This window comes from Cricetulus griseus, chromosome 4 (genome assembly GCF_003668045.3).
Source record: "Cricetulus griseus strain 17A/GY chromosome 4, alternate assembly CriGri-PICRH-1.0, whole genome shotgun sequence".
Taxonomy (NCBI): domain Eukaryota; kingdom Metazoa; phylum Chordata; class Mammalia; order Rodentia; family Cricetidae; genus Cricetulus; species Cricetulus griseus.
In genome coordinates, this window is record NC_048597.1 from 117927572 (window position 1) to 117954373 (window position 26802).

Here is a 26802-nt window from a genome sequence, read left to right on the forward strand (position 1 = left end):
AGAACAATCAAGACTTCCTAGGTCTCTGCAGACATCTGTGCTGAGTTCCCTGCAAGATGAATAGAAGCAGGTGGTGTGGCCACAAGCTGTGTCAGAAAAGCCCAATGAGTGCAATAGCTAAAACATATATTTAACATAGTAGTTAAGCCCAAGATCTCTAATCAGGAGGAATGATGCCTTTCTAGGATTGCCTTCTTCCAGAAAGAATTGGAAAGTATCAATAAAGTTTGAGTGATGATGAGAGATGAGGTTTCTTAGGCTCTCTGGGGAAAATATAATGAGACCTCACCAAGATCTTTTTGCTACCAATATTTTGTTTTGAATAATCTGCTCAAAAAATAATAGTAAGGGGAGTCATGTTTCAGAGGCCACAGTGCATCTATCAGAAGAAGTTGGGAGAATTTTCTTGTTGCATAAGACAACCCGGGAAATCTTTTATCTTTGTGTATATAACCCTGTTTCTTCCACAGGTTTTATTCTGTATGCAAACTACAGTGACATTTAGTGTTTGCTTTTAGGTTATTAAAGTGAGTTGGATAGAAAGGAAAATAAATCTGCTTGTGAAACTAGCTGACTTGTACATTGTTAGTATCTTCAACAAGCACATCAATTCATTCATTCATTCATTCATTCATTCATTCATTCATTCCAGCCTTAGGCTAGAACTGGCTGACTAACCTAACTAGTTTTAATTCTAAAACTAGCATTGGAAGTACAAATCTGTTCAATTTAAATATGACTTTTAGGGACACTGAGCAAAATACAGAAACCTAGAACTACAGAAAACAAGCAAGCAACAAACAAAAAACACATGGCATTTCTGTAAGTCTCCAAGAAAAACCTTGTAGTTGTGTTATATTGTGTAAATCTTTTTCTCAGGGAGTGTGAATACATGTGGAATTGAAAGTCACAGAGGTCATTGCTTTTTATATTGATTAATTTTCCCATTACTGGATTAAAATACTAAAGAGCATCTGCTTGAAGAAGGGTGGCCCACAATCTAAATGGTTATCCTGGCAGGAAGTCATGGCTAATCACATGGCATCTAAGTCAAGCAGAGCAAGAAATGTACTCAGTTCACTTCCTCGTTTGACCTATAGCATTCAGTCTGATACCCCACCTTATTGATGGCACCATATTCAGGGTGGATCTGTCCTCCTCAGTTACACTTTGGAAAAATTCTCAAAGACGGGCCCAGAGTTGTGATTCCTAGGTGATCCTAATCTAATTGAGCTGTCAATGAAAATTAACCATCACACTCTCCATGCACAGTTTGGTTGGAATGTCAGTCCTCTAGACACCTATGCATGTATCATAACACAGGGTATCCAATAGTTTGCAATGAGTGATTCCTTGAAAAAATCATTTTTCTGTAGTCAATTTAATCTCAACTGCAGCTAGTTGTGATGGTTGGCTTTTGTCAATTTTATCAAATTTAGAATCAACTGGGAAGGGAATACACATAACATGGGGTCCAGATTAGGTTTGCCTGAGGGAATGTCTATGGGGATTGTCTTGATCACAATGATGGAGGTGGGAAGACCTGTCCACTGAAGGTGACACCATTTCTTGGGCAGGAAATCCTGGATTATATAAGAATAAAGAAAGCAAACTAAGTGTAGTATGCATCTGCTATTCCCTGGTCTTGACTTTGACTATCCAGGTGCTTTCATCTGTTACTGTGACTTCTCTGCATTGATGGACTATAACCTAGAAATGTGATCCAAATAAATTCTTTTTCCCTTAAGCTGATTTTATCACAGCGTCAAGAAAGGAAATCAATGCACTACTCTTAGTTTCCTTCACCACAAAATAGTCTAAAGTATGAGATGAAAGGATAAAGTAGGAACATCCACACTTGGTACACAGAGTGGAAGCTACAGATCTTCCTCTGTAAATGGTGATGTAAATGTACATGGTGATTGATGATAGAACACCAATTGTCCAGGTGGACAATACATGAGGTAAAGAATGCAGTGATGTAGGTTTCCCTTTCTGATAGATAGGCAACATATAAATTAACTCATTCAGGTAGTCACAAGTATAAAAAAGTAAGTAAGAAGAAAAGGGTATAGGAAATGAGAAAGCGATATGGCTAATGTTCTCATAAATGGTTAATAACTTTTCTTAGAATCCCAAACCAGGATATGTACTATACAGCATTTGTTGATTTTTGCCACATGAATTCCCCACAATGGTGTTTCAAGTTATCATGAAGTATGAAGCTAGAAAGAGACATACACAGTTTGATGCCTAGCATCAACTGTCCTTTATGTAGAATTTTGTGTACTCTGTGGACTAATTTTTGACAAAATGACAAGAGAAAAAATAAATTGAGGAAGTGACAATTGACCTCAGATCCAGGTTACATTGACTCCCTGTAGAAGTTGTTCATTCAACAGGAAGTACTTCCAGTAATGTTTTGAATTCAAGGAGAATGGGATGGAGGGAAGTAGGAAGATAAGAGGGAGGGGCAGGAAGGACTAACTCATGTGGTGTCTTGTGCACCACAAAATAATTCAGATTTGCCCTTTGCCTGAGTCCAGCTCCCTATGACGGCAGAGTCTGAAGACGGGTGGGTTGATGTAAGAGTGGCAATGGGAGGAATCAAACATGGATACTACTTAGCTTTTAGAAGAGATGGACAGAGAGGAAGCACATCCCCTGTGGAGATTGTTGTGTCTAAATTCTGAAACCCCTAAATCTCCAAGAGACCCATTTTGATGCCAAAGAAAAGAGTCTTTTATTGTTATTGTTTAATGAGCTAACCCCGGTAGCTCAGGCCCTTTGTCTGTTCATTGCAGTGGATGCTTGGAGAAGGACCCCGAGAAACCACAAGGCATATATTGGTTATAGCAAGGGGAGTGTCTGGGGGTATACAACAGTCTCAGGATTGGTGTGCTTCTGGGCTTGCACAACCTGTCCTGTGTTGATTGGTCAACTGGTTGTTATGGCCTACAGGCCCTCCCAGGGTGGTTGCTGTGCTCTGAATGTCACTGTTGTACACTTGAATTGTAAATCACACCCAGATTTACAATTTACAGAGCCATAAAGCACAGCCCCATCAGCTAACTTCTGATTGGTTCCTTGCCATGCGGAAGGTATCTGACCTCCTAGTGACTGCGGCAGGCCCAGCAAGGTCAAGCAAGCACATGTTGAATCTTTCCTGCAGCCTGTAATGGCTGCTAAAGCAGAGGGCTGGTCCCTTCAGAGATGCAGGTCACAGCAGGGGAGGAAGGGAGTCAGGCCATGATGGTTGGGAGAATTTTGCAACCTGACTGACAAGCAGCCAGAGTGCTTCTTTATTTATACAGAATTCAGTAAGCAGGGATACATTCATGTTGCTCCAAAACACAGATCATATTTTTGTTTTTTATTTAATATAATTATACCAATTGAAATTACCACTCCCTTCCCTCCTCCTGACACCCCTTCCTTCCCCCCATCCCACCCCCATCCACTCCTCTGAGAAGGACAGACTTCCCATAGGGAATCAAGGAAGTCTGGCACATCACTTTTGAGGCAGGGCCAAGGCCTCTCCGCTATGTCTAGGCTGAGCAAGGTATCCCTCCAAAGAGAATGGGCTCCAAAAAGACAGTTCAAGCACTGGGGATAAATCAAGGGTAAATCATTGTCCCACTGCCAGTGGCCCCACCTACTGCCCAAGCCACACTACTGTAACCTACATTCAGAGGGCCTAGTTTGGTCCTAAGCAGGTTTCCCTGCTGTCAGTCCAGGGTCAGTGAGCTCCCACTAGCTCACATCAGCTGTTTCTGTGGGTATCCCCAAACTGGTTTTGACACCTTTCCTCACATTGTCACTCCTCTCTCTCTTCAACTGAACTCTGGGAGATAGGCCCAGTGCTTAGCTATGGATTTCTGAATCTGCCTCCTTCAGATGCTGAAAGAAGATTCTATGATGATAATACAGGTAGTCATCAATCTGATTACAGGGCAAGGAGGGTTCAGGTACCCTCTCCACTGATGTTTTGGGTCTTAGCTGGGGTCATTCTTACAGATTCCTGGGAATTTTCCTCACACCAGGTTTCTCCCTAACCCCATAATGACTCCCTCAGTTAAGATATCTCTTTCCTTGCTCCTTCCCCCATCTCTACAATCCTGTTCCCTTATGTTCTTCTCCCCTCTCCTTCTCCCCCTCTCCAAATGCTCCCACTTTTCTCAGGAGATCTTGTGTATTTCCCCTTCCCAGGGGATCCATGTATGTCTTTCTTAGGGTTCTCCTTGTTACCTAGCTTCTCTGGGGTCGTGGACTTTATGCTAGTTATCCGATCTGGGTGGCTTACAGTTTCAGAGATATAGTCCATTATCATCATGGTGGGAAACATGGTGACAGGCAGACTTGGTGCTGGCAGAGCAGAGTTCTACATCTTGATGCGCAAGCAACAGGGTATAAACTATCTTCCTCACAGGGCATAACTGAGCATAGGAGACCTCAAAGCCCACCCCCACCGTGACACATTTCCTCCAACAAGGCCAAATCTACTCCAACAAAGTGACATCTCCTAACGTGCTGCTTCCTTTGTGGAGGGCATTTTCCTTGAAACCACCACATAGTCCCCTCAACATAATTTTCAGAGGAATTTAAACATGGACAATTTAACTAGAAAACATGCCTACTACCATGAACTACAATGAACTGAAAAACCAACAGAGTACATCCATAAGGACAAATTCAGAGAAAATCAGACTAGTCTTGAATAATATTCAGCTGTAAAACAAAAGGAAATCATGAAGTTTGCAGGTAAGTGGATGGATCTAGAAAAGACCATACTGAGTAAGTTAACCCAGATGTAGAAAGACAAATGTCTGTTCTCTTTCAACTGTTTTTCCTAACTCTCCAATGTTCAGATAAAAGTGTAGCTACCACCCCTCTTCAACGAAACGTCTCAGCCAGGCGTTGGTGGCGCACGCCTTTAATCCCAGCACTCGGGAGGCAGAGGCAGGCAAATCTCTGTGAGTTCGAGGCCAGCCTGGTCTCCAGAGCGAGTGCCAGGATAGGCTCCAAAGCTACACAGAGAAACCCTGTCTCGAAAAAAAAAAAAAAAGAAAAGAAAGAAAGAAAGAAAAAGAAACGTCTCTTTACAATAAATGGGATGATCACAGAAAACCATATGCAGACATAATGTAGATAACAACACATCATGATGCTTTCAACTGCAGTGGATATATCTATACCACAACTCCTGCATTTATGGATCAGGGAACATTACAGAAGATGGAGTGGAAAAGGTTTTAAGGGATATAATACCAGGGAGACTGTTATGAAACAGTCTCTCCTAGAAATGCTTGCATAAACCAGATCAGAACAATGTCAATACTAATAGGCATGCTAAAAGGGATCTTGCCACTAGACAGGGAAATATAAGCAACTAATGACTGTTGGGAGAAGAATTACCTCTTCCAGAGCTGAACCCACTTATTGATTTTCCAATGGGAAGTGGTCGGTATTTGTATATACATATACATATACGTATGTAACAAATATAATCTAAGATGAAGAGTCTATCAACTTAAGACTGAGGAAGGGAGGTGAGAGGTGCTTGATGGAGGAAAGTGAGGGGGAAAGTGATTTTTTTTATTTTAGAAGCACTCTTATTTTACATATCAATCCCTCCATTCCCTCGCCCTCCCATCCTCCCATGCCCCCACTGATCCCCGCAATATACCCCCCCACCTACTCCTCAAGGATACTGAGGCCTTCACAGGGGACCATCAACGACTTTCACATCATTTGGGGGGAGTCTAGGCCCTCTTTTGTGTATCTGGGCTGCAATAATATCCCTCCATAGGAAATGGGCTCCCAAAGTCTATTTGTGCACTAGGGATAAACACTGGCTCCACTGTTAGAGGTTCCAAAGACTGTCCAGGCATCCTAGCTGGTACAGATCATATTTTTGTTTTTGGACATGTGTTTTACTTCCTTTTTATTCATCTTTTAGTCATTATTAGAAAACTATGACAGAGCAGAATTATTATTTACAATCATTTCCCTCAAGTTTTGACAACATTGATAAACAGTTATCTTTCATAATCATTCTTACTCACTAACCCTTAACCCAATTTTTAAGAATCAAGAGACATATGACAAGCCTGTTCTTAGGCTAGTAGCTTTTGTGGCTACAAGGACACTAGACCAAAACAAAATCTTCAAGCTGACCTGGGCTTATTGCCAAGTAGTATATTATCAACTCTTAATGGTCAGAGTGCCCAAGAAAAATCCTTAGGCCAAAGCTGCTGCAGTTGTTATTTAAATTCTGGAGAACCTGGAATTATGATATCAAATAAGAAGATAAAACAAAGGTATTTTGGCTCCAGAAAAAAAAAGTGTACATCCTGCAAATCCACATTCCATCTAGGTGATCAGCCTGTCAGATGGTGCCTTTCCACACTGAAGGTAGATCAGCTTATAAGCCAATGTCTTCTGGCCACACCTTTACATACTCAGGAGAGCAAAGGTGGGATAGAGGACAGAACTGTCCGAAACAAAATCATATTTAAATATCCAGTTATAATATCCAAATAATTAATTATTCAAAGAGATATAAAGTTGCAACAACCTCTAGAGATTTGAATAAGAGGAAAAATCTACTTATATGGGGAAACTGAAAAATATAAAATATAAGATAAACATTTAATCTGTAAAATTGATATGTATTGCCATAATTAATATTTATGTGCATATTTATATGAAGTCTATATGTGCTATGAATCATCCATATGTTTGTGTTGAACTCATGTTGATGATAATGACATGAAGCTTAAAGAATTTGTTTTGTTGGGTGACAGTCAGAAGGCCTGGGCAGTCTACGGGGCCTCTTGCAGTGGAACCAGTATTTATTTCTAGTGCATGAATGGACTTTGGGAGCCCATTCCCCATGGAGGGATACTCTCTCAGCCTAGATACATAGGGGAGGGCCTAGGCCCTGCCCCAAATGATGTGCAAACTTCCATGATCCTCCATGGAAGGCCTGGCTCTTCCAGAGGAGTGGATAGGGAGTGGGATGGGAGGGGTAGAAGGGGAGCCTGAGAGGGAGAGGGAACTGTGATTGATATGTAAAATAAGATTGTTTCTAATTTAAATTAAAAAAAAACACAGAAAAAAAGAATTTGTTCTGGACATGTATAGGGTTACACAACCACAGTTATTTTATAGAGATAGATAGTCTACATGGATGGGAAGTGAGATGTTTGTTTCCAGAGTTCAGCCTGCTTCATGAAGAGCTGTAGCCAAGCAGGCAGCCAGGCAGCCAGGCAGGAACATGCTCAGTTTTTGCCCAAACCTACAATCCCATAAGTTCTTCTCTTCACTTGGTGGAAAGTGATTGAGTGGTTATATACAAAAACGATAAAACATTGTTTAGCTTTTCATTCATGAGATGACATGAATGTATTCTCTTCTCGGAAGGGTATTAAAGTCGTGTGCCCCTCCAAACTTTAAATTGTAAAGTAGTAATTACTTTAAATTCTGGAATCAAATTCTTATTTGTAGAAGGATGTTTAAGGCAGGAAGAACAAATATAAACTTTTAAGTTCCTCCACAGAGAAACAAAATGTATGTTTCTTTAATTATATTAGGTTTCACACTAACAAAAGCTGTCAGTATCTACATGATAACAAAAAGCCCTTAAGGTGACTCTTACTTCAGACTCTAAGTAGTTTAAAAAGTTAAAGATTCTGGATGAGGAAATTTAACTTTCTCTTCCAAAGTACACATTTAGATCTGTAGCCATTTCTTTGCTAAACTTTTAGTAGCATGGCACTAATTACCTTCCACTAACTAGTAGCTGTAACCCAGTACCACAATCCATTACATCAACACTAGTACCTGGATTAGTTCCTCCAAAAAGGAGACTACCATTTTGAGGGATATCTTAGAAGGACTGGAGGACAGGCAGATGGTCATTAGCAGCATCTGCAGAACACCCTGTTAATGCTTTCTTAGGGTTAGAATGCTAACACTAATGAAAACTTCCAGTCCCATTTGGTTGATTACCTTTTTGTATGCTCCGCAGGATACAGACCCACAGCCAGCTATCCCTGGACATCCGGAACTCAGAGTATCTCACCAGCATGCCCCCACTGCCCGCAGAGTGCCTGGATATTGACGGTGACTGGAATACGCTGCCAGTTATCTTTGAGGACAGATATGTAGACTGCCCTGTCTCAGGTTTGTCTGTCTCTATTACTTTGAAAAGACTCAAGAATTAGGTTTTCCAAGTAAATACTGGTGCATCAGCAGATTGTGCCACTGGAACTCTGGTAGTCACTGTTCACAAGAGTAAACAAATTGAGGCAATACTTTCTCTTTAAAGGGGAAAGAAGAGTTAGCATTAAAGTCTGTCTGGCCCCTTCTGGATCAAAATATCCCTGGTACTTGTGTTTTTACCTATAGAATTGCCTATAGAATTAGACACGCACGCACGCACACACACAAACACACCCTAGAGTGATCAAAGACTGGTGACCAGTGAAGATCTTTTGTTGTCTCAAGTGTACAGTTTTTTGTTTGTTTCTTTCTTTTGTTTTGTTTTTTGGGATTTTTGGAGGGATTTTTGAGACAGGGTTTCTCTGTATTGTTTGGGAGACTGTCCTTGCTCTGTAGACCAGGCTGGCCTTGAACTCACAGAGATCCTCCTGACCCTGCCTCCCGAGTACTGGGATTAAAGGCATATGCCACCAATGCCGGGCTCAAGTGTACACTTTTAACTATAGTCATTTCTTATTGAATCTCAGTGACACCATGTTAGTGCCTTTTCTGTGCTACTGTTGGTTGGGTTTTTTTGTTGTTGTTGTTGTTGTTGTTTTGGCTGATTGATGGTTTCTTGAGAAAGGGTTTTTATATATCATTCTAGCTGGCCACTCACTAATTCAAGGGCATGTTTAATGCCACAAGGCAGGTCAAGGACAAAAGAAAATGGGCTGTGCAGCTATGAGAATTCATGAACAAAAATCTCAGGGAAAGAAAGAACAAGGTTTTACCTATTGTTTGTATACCAGTGAACCCAGAGGTCAACTGCAAAATGACCAGACATGAAGAAATGAATGTCCTCTTTCTGTTCTCCCCTGTAACTTGACCCAACAAGCATGATGAGAAAATGTCAAGCCCTGTGTTAGTGGATTAATCAAATGGTTTATTTATTTAATTCTTTAAATAATTTGTACAACTTCAGAGAGGGAAACTGAGGCATAGATAGGAGAAGTATGTGTGAAAGACTATATATCAATAAGCAACCAAAGCCAACTCCTTAATTCTATGCTCTGCTCCATTATCTTACCGAGGTGTTTTAAGCCAGGCTAGTTTGCTTGTCATTTTATACAGTAATTCAAATTGGCTTCATTTCAGAAATTCTGCATTTGCAGAATCTAGGTGACTAGCAGAGAAATAGCAAGTTTGCAAATTGAAAATGAATTTGGTTTCCAGTTGTACTCTGACATCTAGTGTCAAGTAAGTACATGACAAGTGAAATATGTACTGAATTATACTAAGCCTCCAATCTAACTGGTAAGTTTTTAATGTGTGTGTGTGGTGTGTGTGTGTGTGTGTGTGTGTGTGTGTGTGTGTGTGTGTGTGTGTGTGTGTGATTATATGCTTGTATTTACATTAATGCATACATCTTATATAATTTCCAGCAAAAGTGAACAGTTGAAGAAATTAAGAACCAAATTATAAGAACCTCTGATATTTACACATCAGAATTGAGTGTAGATTGTTTCTCAGTCTTTTTAATTGAATATATTTATAAATATTCCAGTAAGCATAATTTTCAGTCTTCATGCATGTGATTCTATCACACACATAATTTTTAACAAGACAATGGTTGCACTTTTGAGTGCTTCGCAATATTCTGAAAATCCCATCAAGACAAAAGCTCATTTCTTCTTATAACAAATGTCTGCTTTCCATCTTTTCAGCCCATTGCCTATTCATGCTAGTATAGTCTTGGGTAGAAATAAACATCATTGAGGTAACAATATTCGAGCAATCAGTGAGCACAATATTCTTTGTTTTGCTAGATTTCTGTTTTTATCTTAAAGCACAATTCATCAAATATGTACTAGACAGGATGTCAGCCTCCTGGCTATAGGGACAGAACACAAGCTCACAAGCTGTCACCTTTGGGGGACAAGAGTTCACAAGTGGGTCATCACATGGTGGTAGAATGTACAACATGACATGTGGGTGGGAAGGACATTGGGGAATTTTCAAAAGAGTTTGGTGGTCTTGCTGCAGGTTGAAGAAAGGCCTTCAGAGGAAAGCAAATGCTTCTTAGTATCTCCAGGTTAATTGTTTGCACCTAGGTAAAGGGGGGGGGATTCATTTCTCCCTCGGTCTCTTTACAAATTGCACTGAAAGTTATTAGATAATCATGTATCAAAGCCTCATGTGGTTTGCAAATAGTATATATATGACTTAATTCATGATAACATTTAATAGAAGTTGTATTGATTAAGCTTCTGTTAAAGCTGCACGAAGCCTTTTAGCTTTTATTTTGATTTCTAAATTAACAAGTGAGGTAATGGGTCTCTTTATTATTATTTATACCTATTTTCTTAATTCTTTGAATATTTCATATAATACATTTTGATTATATTCACCCTATCCCCAACTCCTCTCTACGGCCCTACCCACCCAGATTTCTGTTCCATTAACAAAAATAAAATAACACAAACTCATCAAGTTCAATTTGTGTTTCCCAAATGTTCTTGGAGGGATATAGGGCCTGCCAGGGACCCTGATTGACCTCATCTTCCACTGCCCTCTTTTGCCCCCTTGCTCCTCTACAGATCTCCTTCTCCTCTTTGGGTGCCTCCATGGTTGCTAGGAGTATAAACTGGTACAGCCACTACAGGAATTATAATGGAAGTCTCTTACAAAATCAAAACCAGAACCACTGTATGACCTACATGTGAATATTCTTGGATGTGCATCCATTGAACTGCAAATCATACCACAGAGATAGATATGTGTCCATTGCTGCACTATTTACAGTTGCCTGGCAATGGAACCAGTCTTGATGTCCATCCGACAGGGACTTATACATTGTAAAGAGAACACAGACACAACATCCTCTTGTTTATATGTTATATGTGGGAAATGTCCAGAGTTACATCTCAGATCTTTGGATACGAAAGATGCACATGGGAAATGTTTGTTACTGGGCAGTTGTGGGGAGCAGAAGAAGAAAGAAAAACTTCAAAGTTAAGAGGGAGAAAATGAAAAAGAATAGCTTATAGAAAACATCTAAGGAAACATAAAATATGAGGTCATGCTTTGGTTCTCTGTATCAGCCTCTGAAGATGGATGTGATTCTAGAAGCTTCATGCTTTACTGTGGTGTTACCATCTTTCACACAGGAAGGACAACCTTATTACAGGGTTTATTCTGCAGAAAGCAAAACATCATTTTATGTAATGAATTATTAGTGAGTGAAAAGTTTGAGGGCTCTTGTGGATCTGCTGAGGATGGTCTAAAAGCTTCCTGAAGTCCATGGATGCCTAGGGTGCTCAGGAATGGCAGTGTTGGAGGTGATGGTCAGACCTTCCCAGCTCCAAAGTTATCTTCACTCTGTAAACAGTGCACTTATGATTGACCTCTTCACATTTGCAAGTAGAAAACACTAACTGTACTACAATAAATGAAAGGAAAGTGGTATGATAAGAGAAAATAGCTGCTTTTTCTCTCATCTTTTTTTCTCTTTTATTAGTTTGTATAATGCAAGACAAGCACTAACATCTCTGAATCAAAATTTCATTTCAGATTCTGCAGGCAAACTGACAGCCTGTAGTTCTGGCGGCTGGCTACAAATTCTTGGTTCATGTAATTCAACCATATTTAACAATATGCTGGGATGACTCACAGAACTTGGGACGGAGCTGTGCTCATAATTAAAATTTTATTGTTACAAGTAAAGGACAGCCATATCTCTCAAAATTAAAAACAGGCAATAGGTGAGGGAAGGAGGGAGAGACACAGGGAATGACAGGGAGAGACACAGAAAGAGATAGTGGAAGAGGAAAGATAGAAGGTCCATAGGTTGAAGCATGGTCAGAATTTTCTGTATTCTCAGGACCTTTTCTTCTCTTGGAGTATCCATCTTTGTTGTCAATCCATAAATCTGAGGAGCTCAGCTGAGCCATGGCATCTTGACTATTCATTGATGTTTTCTTATGAAGACAAGATTGTATGAGCCACTGGCCTCACATAGATGCAATCTTTTCACAGTAGTTTGATGGATATTTCTTTTCCCTTGCCCCAACCCACTAATCACATGTTTTATAATGTTCATATTTCTGTTTATCTCATAAACATAAACTATTTGGGGTTTTAACAAGAGTCACTTGGTTATCATAAACTATCTGTATACCCCTGAATAAGAAAGTTTTTCACTAACTCAAGAACTTTAAAAATCTGAAAGTCATCCCCTTCAAAAAGTAGTGATACAGGATCATTGAATTGTTTTCATACAATCAGGGATTTGAAAAATTTATAATATTGGTTTGTAAGCTATAGAATAATTTTCTTCTTTTGTTGTAGGGCATAATTTGAGTGTTGATCCTAATTTTGATGTCCCAGTGACAAGTACTGCAACAATGAATTTAAAAGAGAAAGAAAAGAATGTTATAAATGAAAAATCATCTTTGGGGAAGGACCTTCCATTATCTACTACAAACACACCCCAGTTGGGCTCTGATGAGAATGTTATTAGTTGTTCAGAGACAGAAGAGAATGTCTCTACACAGAATCCTGTGGATGTGTGCTCAGAATCTCAGGTGTATCTGACCATTGGTGAATTCCAAAACAAAGCAGTCATGCCTAAAGATGAATGCTGGACTGGCCCAAGGCCTGTGAGAGATTCAGATGTGGACATGCACAGGAGTCCATGCCCTGAGGATGGGAAGACCCCTGCATTGACCTACATTGATGTGAAATCTAGCAATAAGAACCACCCTAGAGCTGAGCCCATTCAGGGCCTTAATGTGCACCATGAGCACATTAGATCTCGGGAAAGCTATGATCTTGTTAAGACTCTGCCAAACAAAATTGTAGCAGGAATAAGTCAGAATAATGCCATCAATTTAAACCAAACAGCTGCCCTTGATTTCAGGACTCTAGGAAGGGGAGCAGACCAGGAGGGAAAGCCTGTGCTGCTGAGCCTGAAACTTACCCCTGCTGAGCCCTTTGATCCATTGAATACTGCTCTAAGGGAACCATTGAACAACATGTCTTCCCTGCAAGACAGTACAGAAGAGCAGGAAGATCTGTCAGTGCTCTCTGGCATCATCAAGAGGTCAGCCTCCATCATATCTGACTCAGGCATTGACAGTGAACCAAGCTCTGTTGCCTTGTCTGAGGCCCGAAGCAGGGTCCTGGATTTACCCAGTGATCGGGAAGTTTTACATAAGGTGGTGCAAAGGTATGCCCACCACAGGAACTCTCTAGAGGGTGGTCATACAGAAAGCAACACGAGTCTGCCTAGTGGCATCCAGGCTTCTCTTACCTCTATCAGCTCTTTGCCTTTTGAAGATGAGGAGCGGGAGTTGGCACTTACTAAGCTAACCAAGTCTGTCTCTGCACCCCAGATCAGCAGCCCCGAGGATACTACTGAAGATGCAGACACCATGAAGAACACAGGAGGATTTTCTGAAGACATTTCTAGCAAGGACAACAATTCACCTAGACACAGTTTTCATTCTTATGGAGGCTCTAGGGTCCAGGATGTCAGGGCAGGACATTCCCTTGCGGATATAGCTATAGATTCTGACAGACCCCAGGGCCCTGGGTACATAGACATCCCCAAAGGTAAAGTGAATCAGTCTGATCTTCAAGGACCCTGCAGTCTGGGTGGCATGGCTGAGAACCCACCAAGTGTTGAAACCAAAGGTCTTAACTTAAAAATACCATGTACTATAGTGCTTGAAAATTCTAGAACCAGATCTGTTCATAGAGGAGCAGTAGGAACCACAAAAGGCAAACCTAAAGAATCAAGTGGGGGTAAACACATACTCCCTAATAACAGCATCTTAGAAGCCAGGGCTGTGTCTCACCACAGGGTGCCTGAAATCAGTAGTTCATCAGCTGTTGAAGCTGTTAACTTGATTTCTACAGGTGTACAAAATGGTTCATCAAGTGTGAATGATACCATGACATTGAATAGAAGACATAATGCCTCTCTGGAGGTCAGTCAAGAAGCAGGCACTGTGTGCCCCAGTGTGACTCACTCTATTGCCTCCCAAATGTCACGAAACCAAGAGATGAAGACAGGAACTTCCATTTCTGGATCCCACTTGAACTCCGCAGAGGCCTTTACTCTGGACAGCCTAAAAGCAGTGGAGGTTGTTAACTTGTCTGTGTCTTGCACTGCCACTTGTCTCCCTTTCTCATCTGTACCCAAGGAGCCCCCTGCTAGAGCTGGACTCTCTTCCAAACAAAGCCTAAGCCCCATTACTCATCAACCTTTGGGTTCCTTTGGAGTTGTTTCTACCCATTCCAGAAAGTTGGAAGAAGTCAGTGAAAGGATGCTCAGGTAAGCTTATGGATAGCTCACAGTTCACAGATCCTCAATCATTTAGGTTTTCCATTTCATGAAAACCATATAAACATGGAGGTATTTATTATTTTTGTTCCCTTAAATAAAGCAATAATGTACATGTCATGCATTTCAGAATTACAAATAAGCCCATCTCCCAACATAACTACATGACATAATTTTAAACTGAAATTTTCTATACAGGTATTTGTCCCCTAAACATATTCATTTTATTAAAATTAGAATATGATTATTGTGACACTTATTTTTCTCATTTAAAATATTAAAAATACCTTTCTCTATAAGCTCATTTTCATTATTTTAATTTTTCCATAGTAATCCATTATATGTATGTACTATGACTTATTAACCAAATTCTTAATGGGTAGCTACGGAAATTCTGTTACATTATTATTAGACAACTCTCTTATGCCACTATTGTGACTTCACCTTTTGATAAATAGAAGAAAAGGTATGTGATAGGTAGGGTTTTAGTTGGGGGGGTAGTAGGGGAGGAAGGGATGGAGAAGGGAACTGGGATTGTCATGTAAATAAATCTTGTTTCTAATTCAAATAAAAAATGATAAAAAAAGTAAAAGAGAGTTTTGGACCTTTGAAGGAACATGACACCACCAGATTTGCCTTCTAAGTTCCCTTTAAGATTGTGGGATTCTCAAAGCCACTACTCTTTTTAAAACAGTAGAATATATATCTTGATAATTAGCTTCCATTATATTCATCTTGTGCCCTCAATTATTACCTATATATTTTATTGGGCACATAATAGAAGTATTTTGTCAGAGTACATACTCATTCTTCTCTTGCCAACTGCTAATAGTTACTGATTTTCACATAAAGAAGTAGTCCAGGCAGATAAACATTGGACATAGTTGTATCATAATTGTGCATGACTTTATTTATGAGCTAAATAAATGAATGAAAAAAAAACATTGGACATAGTGTGTAATAAATAGTATTAAATGCATGTCCTATGGTATTAGTCACTAATTCAAGAAATGCTACTAGACACTTTCCAAAGCTGTATCAGAGTTGTCCCTGCTCTAACTGCAGGAAACCAGGCAAACAAGAATAGCAACCAAAGCCAGTGTTGAGCAAATGTGATGATTCCTGCATGTTCAGTAGAGCCAAGGTTCTATACAGAACAATGACTGCACATATAGAGAAAAGACACAGAAGAAACTCTTTAGAGGAGAGAATGTCTTCACTGAGCAGAAGTAGATGAGGATGCTGATGTTAATACTAGAGTATCACTAACTTGAAAATCCACAATTATACATTATTTACAATCTAAAAGTTTATATGTTTCGTATTGCTCTAGATCAAAACTAGGACCTCGCTCTTGTTGGACAAGAACTCTACAATTCATTTGTATTTTCATACTATTGAAATCTAAAATATTTTTCAATCTGGTATGACAACACAAATGTAGGGAATTTTGCACCATGAAATTATTTTATATTCAACTTTAGCAAAGCTACTGCATTAAAATACCTTACCTTCTGCTGAGCAGTGATGGTGCATACCTTTAGTTCCAGCACTCAGGAGGCAGAGACAGGTGGATCTCCAGGAGTTTGAGGCCAGCCTAGTCTACAAAGAAACCCTGCCTCAAAACAAACAAACAAACAAACAAACAAAAAACAAAACAAAACAAAACCTTACCTTTAGGTGCGTAGGCCATATAGAAAACAAAACTTAATTCTGTTTATAGACATGGTCCCATCCTCATGTTATCTATATGTCCATGTATACATCCATAAATCTTAAAAATAGCAATAACAACAACCGAAACCTAAAACTCTTCTAGTTCCAAGCATTCCATATAGCCAGCTATTATCAAAAGGTTTAAAGCCAAGATTCTAACCTTTGTAATCTCATTTGTAAATCAATAGTCTTAACCACCATCTTGTCAAGTGACCACAGTAACAATATCTTAGCTGGGTATAAAAGTAAATTCTAGAATCCAGAAAACAACAAGGCACAAAGAAACCAAGCTAAGCCAAATCAAATAGCTTATAGTATCAACCAGAAAGCAAGCAAACAAAAACAAAACAAAACAAAACAAACACAAAACCCAAAAACCTGCACTGCTGTTAGGAATAGGGGGAAACAGTACTTGAAAAGCAGATGGAAGCTAAATCATGGTGGGCTCGTATGACAGAAAAGGAACTCATCCTCTCAAGAGATAATTTTAAAGATACTCATGTAATATAACTGTACAGAGTCTTGTAAGTCTCATTACCCAGCCTCCTGCTCAATGTAAGATTAAAATAGAAACTTGCAGAATCAAAACTCTTTCTTTGGTTTACTTGGTGATTTTTTTTCTCTCTTATTAAAGAACAAAGCTTTGCTCTCTGGCATTTCTCCTAAGGTTTCATTTGCATTTGATGTTCAGAAGACAATTTATTTATGAATACCCATCACTCCTACATCGCTCCTACACACCAGCCCAATTCATTCCCTGCTAACATGAAACACACAGCATGGATTGTGATTAATTGGTATATTCTCCAGTTTTTATCAGGCCAAAGAAAAGCTTAAAAAAGAACTGAAGATTGAAGGATTTCTGTACAGTGACTTATCTGAACTAGCTTCTGATATACCATATTTTCCACCAGAGGAAGAGGAAGAAAACTTGGAAGATGGAATTCACTTGGTGGTCTGTGTCCATGGCCTGGATGGTAAGTTTCTTCTCAGGTTACTATCCTACATTCAGTTTATGTCTAGGAAGTAAGGAATTTAGGTCAGGTATTCACTCTAGAAGCAACAATAGCAACCATGAAAGCATTACAAGGAAAATGGCATGGTGCAGGACACACACACACACACACACACACACACACACACACACACACACACACACACACACACACTTAATTCAGTGACATGACTTTTATCAATCAATGGAATGAAGGAAGGAATTGTATAATCAATGGAATGAGGATTCTGAATAAAAGAGAGACTGGAACAAATGAATGAAGAAGTGAATGTACTGTTAGATTGAATAACTGAATGAAATGCAGGAATTAATGGAATTTATGAGACAGTAAAATGGTTCTGGAAGATGAGATAGAGGGGATGGAATAAAGGATGTATTTTAAGGAGCCTGGGTTAGTGACTGCAACTGTTTTATTGTCTATTTTGTTGATCTCCCACTTAGGCATAACCTTTTGTACACCATTTTCTCAGCTTTATCGAGTTAAGAATGACCTTGACCTTCATCAGTTCAGTGTCACTAAAGGGTGATTTCTACATCTCATTTTGAAAATTCTAAAATTCTTTGCAAAATGAAAAATCTGGGAGCCCAAAGAAATGGCTCAATGGTTAAAAGCACTTACTGCTCTTCCAGAGGACCTGAGTTTGGTTCTCACCACTTATGATGAATGGTTCACAACAGCCTGTAACTCTAGCACCAAGGTATCAAATGCCTTTTTCTGTGAACTAGTAAATTTGTAAGCATTAAAAGCAATGGGATTTATCACTTGGGGTGGGAGGTTGAGGCAGAAGGATCTCAAGTTTGAGGCCAGACTGCACTATTCTGTATATACTAAATATACCAAGTTCCAGGCCATCCTGAGTTAGAAATTAAAGCTGACTCACTCTGACTTTCTCTCCTCTCTCTGTCTCTCTGTCTCTGTCTCTGTCTCTGTCTCTGTCTCTCTCTCCCCCTCTCTCTCTCTCTCTCTCTCTCTCTCTCTCTCTCTCTCTCTCTCTCTGTTGTATCAAAAATCCCAAAAAATATCTTGTTGTAAATGTTCTCAGTGTAACAAATTAATAAATAAAACTGTTTTAGAAAACTCCAGGTTCCAGAAACTTTTCACTCTTAGTACCTTATGGCAAGAAGGATATTTTATTCCCAAATCTTTGTGTTAATATAAATAACATCAACTCTTTAAAAAAGACCACTCCTAAAACATCATTAAGGAAATTTAGGCTACAAAATAAGTGAATCCAGAGAGTATTTATTTATTGACATAAACAGAGTGAAGAAATTTAACTTCATCAGAGAAAATGTGTATTTCTCCTAAAAGATTATGACCTTCTAATGACTTTGAGCCTATAGGTTTGATCAAATTCTATAATAGGCTACAGGAAGGTTTGTCTTTAATCTTGAGTTCTTCCTAATATCGTGTGGTTTTATTTAATACACCTTTGAATCATTGGGAAATTTTATAAAGACTGATATAAAATTAGTTGTAATTTCACTTACAGTGTAAAAGTTCTTTGAAACCAAGACCTATGGGATTGATTTACATGGAAAAACATACTACCAAAATATCCAAATAGGTTGCAATTCCTTTTAAAATCTACAGGGACCCAGGAGAGGAGCAAGCCATAGATTAATGTAGATACAGTAGAATGCCCATGGCCAGAATGTATGCCTAACTTATTATGTCATAGCAAATCCACTTTCCATTTGATTTTTTAATGCCAAAAATATATTCTATGTTCTGCTTGTGCCTCTCATACTAGCAACTTCCTGGAATTGCCAACCATGCATTCCTTGTCACTTGATGGTACTCTTGAACACTTGCCAGCTTATTAATCCATTATTCCTTGTCTTAGGGGTAATGCTTCTATTTAAACAACTGAACTGTAGTTGATTATTCATCTCTTCCTATTTATCTATAAATTATAGCCAAGTAATTTAAAAGGGGGCTGCCACATTGTGCCATCTCAGCTACTAGGTAGCCCCTTCCAAAAAGCTATTGAGACAATGGTGTTCTGAGAAAGAAAAAAAACTGGTGTGGTAGGTCAAGCAATAATTCCATCAAACAAGGGCTATTTAAAAGAGCCTAACAGAGGAGAGGCTTAAATGCCCTCCCCTGATAATGAGATTGATGGCTGACGTATATGCCACCCATAGCCCTCATCCAGCAACTGGTGGAAGTAGAAGCAGACACCCACAACTAATCACTGAACTGAACTGGAATCCAGTTGCAGAGAAGAATGAGTGAAGAGCAAAGGGGTCCAGACCAGGCTGGTGAAATCCACAGAGACAGCTGGCCTAAACATTGGGGAGCTCTTGGTCCCCAGACTGATAGCTGGGATACCAGCATGGAACTGAACCAGACCCCAAGAACATGGGTTTCAGTGAGGAAACCTCAGAAATCTACAGGACCTCCTGTAGTAGTTCAGTACTTATCCCTAGCATAAGTGTAGACTCTGGAAGCCCATTTCACATAGAGGAATACACACATAGGGGTGGGCCTAGCCCCTATCCCAAAAGTTACGATAGACTCTGATGACACCCTTTGGAAGGCCTCATCACCATCCAGGGGGAGCAGAAAGGATATATGATAGGTAGGGTTTTAGTTGGGAGGTGTGATAGGGGAGGAGGGGGGAGAGGGAACTGGGATTGTCATGTAAAACAATCTTGTTTCTAATTGAATAAAAATCTGCAAAAAGAAAAATGAAAGAGCCCACTTCTGTGTATGTGCATGGGATTGGTAGCAAGAGAGGATAATGTGGAGTTACTTCAGTTATTTCTGTTATATGCTTAAAAATAAAGGAAAAATCCAATTGTAATGTGAGAAATGAGCTAAGAAAGAAATCCCTTGCAACTCACTATGATTAATTATAGGACTGTCATTTTTCAGGGAACAGTGCAGATCTACGACTGGTGAAGACTTTCATAGAACTGGGGCTTCCTGGTGGGAAATTAGACTTTCTAATGTCTGAAAAGAATCAGGTATGATGGCAGAAACTTTGGGTTGAGAGAACATTGAATTTAAAGGAGTCTCCTAAGGGCACCAGATGATAAATGGACACATGAATTAAAGTAGGCAGCTTCAGGGATAATATCCAAGTGCTTGGATAGTTTGGAGAGGAAAAAAAACTTACTGTATTGCTTTGGGAGTCTAAGGAAAAAATATTAAATAATGATAGGAATTAGCATGTATCAGCTGACTGGATCCTTTTGGCTTAATTGGGCATTGTGAACATGGTAGCTCAGAGTACCAAATATCTGGGCATCAATGGAGTCCTAATGGTAACATAGCATTGTCACCTGTAGATATGAAACTTAAGGAACCAGGTTATGACTGCTTTACAAACAAACATGGTAGACTGAGGCTGTGACTGTAAGAAGTTCTATGAGTCAAAGTGACATTAGTGAATCAATGAGCAAGAAATAGGGATTATCAGAGAGTAAAGAAAATGAGTAATAAGCATCCTTTGGAGGAGCAGAGTTGTTAATAATCAAGAGGCCTCATGATTAGTGAAAGTGGTGGTTATACAGAAAACCATCAAACATCAAAGCTGAGAAGTCAGGCTAGGGAGATGACTCAAAGTGAAGGTGTTCACTGCCAACCCTAAATAGCCTGAGTTCAATCCCTGAGGCCTACATACTAGAAAGTAAGAACAAACTCTCCCAAGTTGTCCTTTGACCTCCCCACACACATAAATTAATAAATGTTCAAAAGCCAAAAAGACTCATCTTATCCCTCCGATGTTAGTGCTTAATTACTTTGCCTGCTTTTGATACTCTATGTTCAAGACCCCATAACAGGCAGTAAGTAAGAGGTACTGTGTGATAGAGGAAGAGCTAGGAGAACCATCATCCAAAGGTCCACTATTTTCATGCTGAATGTTCCAGTTTCTTTATTCCACCTTTGAAGCATCTCCAGTGCTTACCAATAGCACCAGATCTTTACAGCACAGGGCATGAAGCCTAGGATTTCTTCAGAGAATCCTCCATCTGACTCAAAGAACTGCCATACAAGATTCCAGATCATTTATGTCTTGAGTGATATGTTTCATATGTGGGCCATTTCCTGAGGGAGATGCTCCAGGACATTCAGAGAAGGGGGTACAATAATGACTGTCCAGTGTTCTCTGACCTTGTGTTGGCTTTGCCCTATTCTCTTCAGGGATGTTGGATGTGGTTCATAGCAAAGGTCCAGCCAGGAATTCACCCTTTGTTGTGTGTTCCTCCATATACTCTGTGATTATGTTCCAGGACATCCCCCATCATGGGTTCAATATGGCTTTCACAAGCTAGTTTGAGCCAAGTCTCTGTGCAAGTCACTAAACTGGAGGGATTTGACTCAGTACTGATTAAGTCCTACTGTGTTATTTCACTGTTTATATATTATAAATCTTATAAAAAGCTCAGAATTTAATGGTCCTTTCAAAGCACACTCTGGCTGTTGAGTTCCCAGTATTGTTTTTGTGCCTTACTATGTTTTTCAGAGCATTTTTTATCATAATGAGTGAAGTTTTCATTATCACAAGAGTTGTAAAATAATGAATATGCTACCCAGTAATTTCAAAAGGAGCCAAGAGGCTCTTGGAGACTAGCAAGTAATAACAATAGCAGCACCAATCTTAGGTATATTGATATTTTCAAGAGTCTTTAAGATATGAAAAAGAACACATTTCATTCTCCATTTCACTCTCCATTTTTAATAGGAAAGGAGATGCAGATTCAGACTGCAGAAGCTACACAGCCTCTGGGGAATTAGAGCTATAGAGAAGATTGCATTTCATGAAGGCTAGCAAAAGCACCAGTGGGCTGTGTCTCTCTCATGCTGAAGGCTTCATAGAAAGATGGTGACAATGAACTTAAGGATCACTCATCTTTTTGCTGCTCCTTCCTTGGGTGTGTTTGCTTCTTCACCACCCTAATTAATATTTGTGAGAATTTTTGGCTGGAAACTCATGCGTCTCAAGATGCTGTTGCTCCAGCACTGTTTATGAAAGATATTTTCACTTATAGATATTGACCCTAAATACATGTCTATGTTGTTCCCAATAATATTCCCATTATTTAAATATATACATCAATCTATTATGTCTTTAAGTACTTAGACACACATGGAATTTCTACTTTTTTCTTTTTGTGTCCCCTTATCATTTGGCCATCATTCATAAGACAAGAATGGATTTCAAATCTTTCACAAAGCTGATGGCTGGGCACAAACTTGTAGAATAACCTGAAGACTGTGCTGTGTGAAAAGCAGTGGCTTTAGAATTTGCCTAGTTTTCTTTCTATTGCTGTAATAAACACCAAGTGTAATTTGGGGAGGAAAGGGTCTGTTTCACTTACAATTCCATATCACAACTCACTTTATTGAGTGGAGTAGCTGTAAGAACTCAAGGCAGGAAGTAGGAGCGCTGGAAGAACAGTGGTTACTGGCTTGCTACTCATAGCTTGCTTAGCCTGCTTTCTTATTGTATCCAGAACCACCTGCTTAGGGGTAGCTGGACCCTCCTAAATCAATTATCAGTTCAGAAACTGCCCTATAGGCTTGCCAACAGGCTGGCCTGGTGGAAGCATTGTCTCAATGAGATTCACTCTTCCGTGATCTCTCTATTTTGTGTCAAGATGACAAAAACCAACGAGTACAGGAGTCAGGCATGTCTTGGTATGATTCTGGCTCACACAAAATGATCAAGTGGTCTCCCCTCATAGGGCCTGCTTCCTCTACTGTAAGTTCACACCAGCAGACACAGTGAGCTCATGTTGAGACAATAGGCACCACATTCCAAGAACATAGACTCAGATCTTCTACCTTATTCCCCTAACTGAAGATTCTTTAACAAATGCCCAGGTTCTTTATTAGAGCCCCAATGGACCTTTGTCTTGAAGTTACATCTCAAACTACAACTCCTACACCTTTTCAGAATATGTCATGCTGTTTAATGAAAGAGGATTCCTCATATAGAGGCCAACACCTTCTTTCTTTTTCTTCCAGATGGATACATTTGCAGATTTTGATACCATGACAGATCGATTGTTGGATGAGATTATTCAACACATCCAGTTGTACAACCTCTCCATATCCAGAATTAGGTAAACCACAGGTAGCTAATGCTGAGGGAAAATAGGTGACATGTTATTGAGTATTTGCCATGTAATTATCTTTAGATGCTTCTGTAAGCCACTATGATAACTGAATTTGTGGCTCTTAATGAATCTGTGAGTGAGTAGCAAGTCTGGCTTCTCACCCATATATCTTTCATAATATGGATGATAAGAATAAATATTTTGCTGCTAAGTAGTAAGAGTCTTAAAATTAATGTTAACTATCTCTAACTTTGAATTCATAAATTTAGGATTGTCCATGTACTGAGTATGTAACTTTTTGCATGCTTTTCAAATCTTTGAGCCTCCACTTTGTTGTGTATTACTTGGACTATCAGGAAAAGGATGTGCTAGAACCCTGAAGGAACGTCTTATCCAGTAGAGGGTTTCAGTTAGTGGCAGTTGTATTCTCACAATATGACAAAAATTCGGTCTAAATATTTAGATAGCTCAGTCCAAAGGCAGTAGCTCATACTGTTTTTAGCATATAGATACATCAACATACAACTAAGGCCATGGTGTCAGTTCTTTTTAGTCTCCAGGGATAGGATAACATGTATTTATTACACAAACAAGGATTTGGAAGTTGGGAGAGGACAGAACACAGGTCAGGCAATCCAATTTTACAGGCTAACATCTGTATCTTTATTTTTCTGATTTCATGTATATTTTGAGAAGAGGTAAGATGCCACACCTGTCATATTATAGGGTTTGATAAAGGACTAAGTGGAATCTGGATGGAATGTTGAATTTACAGATCTGGAGGAAGCAGGAAGTTTAAACAGAGCATGTAGCAGAATGGCCAATCAGTGTAAGTGACAGCAGACAGTTTAATACATGTGCAGAGAAATGAAGGGATAAATGGAGTCAGAACAGTTGTCAGAGATAAGATGATGAATGGCCTCCTGGGGAAATCTAAGAGATTAGGGTTTTTATCTTGTAAATGACCAGGACAGCACAATGCTTAGATATATGGATTTCAGAAAGGATGCCATGCTGTCCCCAGATGGGCTGAGAGGAGGCCCAGGGACTAGACATCAGGGGGACTGCTCTAATAATGGAGATATGAGATAAACACTACTGTTCTCCTGCACCTCACCAAATTTTCCTAGAGCTTCCATTCACAAGCACGGGATGAAAATGAATCTGTAGTGGCCATGTGTTACATCAAGTCCTTTGTACCTGGAGGAAGATGCTAAGATGTTGGTGCTTCTCATTCTAACCCATCCCTGAGCAGTGGTTCCCTGACATCACTCACATGTATATTTCCTGCCTCTAAACAGCTTCATTGGCCATTCTCTTGGTAACATTATCATCAGATCAGTTCTCACAAGGCCTCGGTTCCGGTATTACCTCAACAAACTCCACACATTCCTGTCATTGTCTGGGCCTCACCTTGGGACTTTGTACAACAACAGCACCCTGGTCAGTACAGGTAAGATTTTGTCATCCTCATTATCCTTCAGAGTTAATCAGAGGCAGAAGTAATTTGTGGAATCTTATGGCTCTCCCTAATGTAGGATGGTAGATGGAGATTTGGTACTACAGTGTGGGTATATATACACAATGGAGTTTTAGTCAAAGAAATGAAATTATCAAACTTACAGAAATAAATACAAATGGAATATAGCATATTAAGATAATATACAGACAGAAAAACACTATGTTTGTTCTCATATGTGGAGCCTATCTTCTAATTGTTAAATTTGACTAAGGCCTCTCACCCTACAATATTCATTTATTTTCTCTGAAATGGAGACTGTGTGTGTTCCTAATGAATGTTTTCATATGTATATACATGTTTACAGTATTGTATAATTACATCATGTTGTGTATTGTTTAAATATGGAATGTATTATGTATTCTTATTTATATTTCAGTATATATTGCTGATTGGTTCTGGGACCCTCACAGATACCAAAAGCTGAGAATTCTTGTCTCTCATGTAAACTCTCATAGTTTTTACATGTAAACTGGACAATCCTTCTTCATACTTTATATCATCACCAGATTGGCTTCACTTCCTAATAAAAAGCAAATGCTATACAAGAAATTGATTTACAATGTTGTCTATAGATAATGTCCAGAAAAATGTCCAGGAGTCACAACTATTGACTGTGTGTTGACTCCACAGATGTGGAACTCACCTAGACCGAGATCTGACTTGTGTGGGTGTGCAGATGCATGTGTGCATTCATGGTTATGTAAGTGGGTGAATGCATGCTGAGGATTGAAAAATAAAATTAGGAAGCAAACCAACTATCATCTATTCTAGGTCATTTATATCTGAATTATGTGCTGCCTGTTTACCTATTATTTCGAGGCCCTCACAACTTTGGGGACTAGACTCTGAGGGTATAGAGGGAGAAGAAGCAAGGCTTGGGCTGGGAATATATCTTATGATACAGTGCTTGCCTAGTGTTCCCAAGGCCTTGGATTTGATCCCCAGTATTACAGAAAAAGATGATGACAGAAGCAAAGAAGGAAATGGAAGGAAGAGGAGGAGCTGGGAGGGAAAGGGGAAGGGGAGGAAGGGACAGGAATCAGGGAGAAGAAAAGAGGCTTGATATAACATGGGCACGGTTTCTAATGCAGCAGATTGCAGGAAGTTTTTGGAAGGCTGGTTTAATCAGCAAACTGAAATAAGTTCTCAGGGATAGAACTCTACAGAGAAAGATGGGAGACAAATATTTCTTAGCTATACATCTAACAAGAGGATTAGTACCTAGAACATACAAAGACCTAAAAACACTAAATCCCAAGAAAACAAAGAACCAAATTTCAAAACAAAAGCTGAACAAAGAGTTCTCAAAAGATGAAACAGCGCTGTGTATTTCCTGATTGGCTAGATCCTTTATGTTTCACTGGGGTCACCTCTAATGAGCACTTTCTCCCTACTAATTCTTCCATCCTTCCCATATTTCCCAATTACTCTGAAACTTTCTTCCAGGTGTGACTCAGTTTTATGATTATTCTCTCCAGAATTTTAAGAATGATACTTGTGTTCAAGACTTATTTGGTACTTATATGCATAACAAATATAAAGTCTTTTCTTTGGAACAAACCCAAATTTATCTTCTAATTTGGTTACTTCCTCCCTCATATTTATAAACATGAAATAATATAAAAAGTTTTTAAAAGATATATTACCCAACCCATCCAACCTAGATACCTCAGGTAGTTAATTCCATGTGTTCCATTATGTTTTCTACACATAGAAATCTACATAATAACCACTGTTATATGTTTCTCTCTCTCTCTCTCTCTCTCTCTTCTCTCTCTCTCTCTCTCTCTCTGTGTGTGTGTGTGTGTGTGTGTGTGTGTGTGTGTGTGTGTGTGTGTGTAAAACAAAGGAATGAATAGCATAAAAACATGTTTATTTGATAAAAGTCCCATTGCTCTATTTTAAGCTAACTGAAAATATCTT

General features: G+C 39.3%; 1 protein-coding gene across 1 annotated transcript in view; it reads left to right on the forward strand.

The window, feature by feature from the left end:
- The window catches only part of Fam135b (family with sequence similarity 135 member B), a 107374-nt gene that overhangs the window by 73776 nt on the left and 6796 nt on the right, over window positions 1-26802 (forward strand). The window contains exons 9-14 of the mRNA XM_035444192.1: window positions 8033-8187; window positions 12556-14545; window positions 17081-17247; window positions 20167-20258; window positions 23266-23363; window positions 24659-24810. Of these exons, the coding sequence (XP_035300083.1) occupies window positions 8033-8187; window positions 12556-14545; window positions 17081-17247; window positions 20167-20258; window positions 23266-23363; window positions 24659-24810 (2654 nt within the window). The remainder of the gene's footprint in view (window positions 1-8032; window positions 8188-12555; window positions 14546-17080; window positions 17248-20166; window positions 20259-23265; window positions 23364-24658; window positions 24811-26802) is intronic.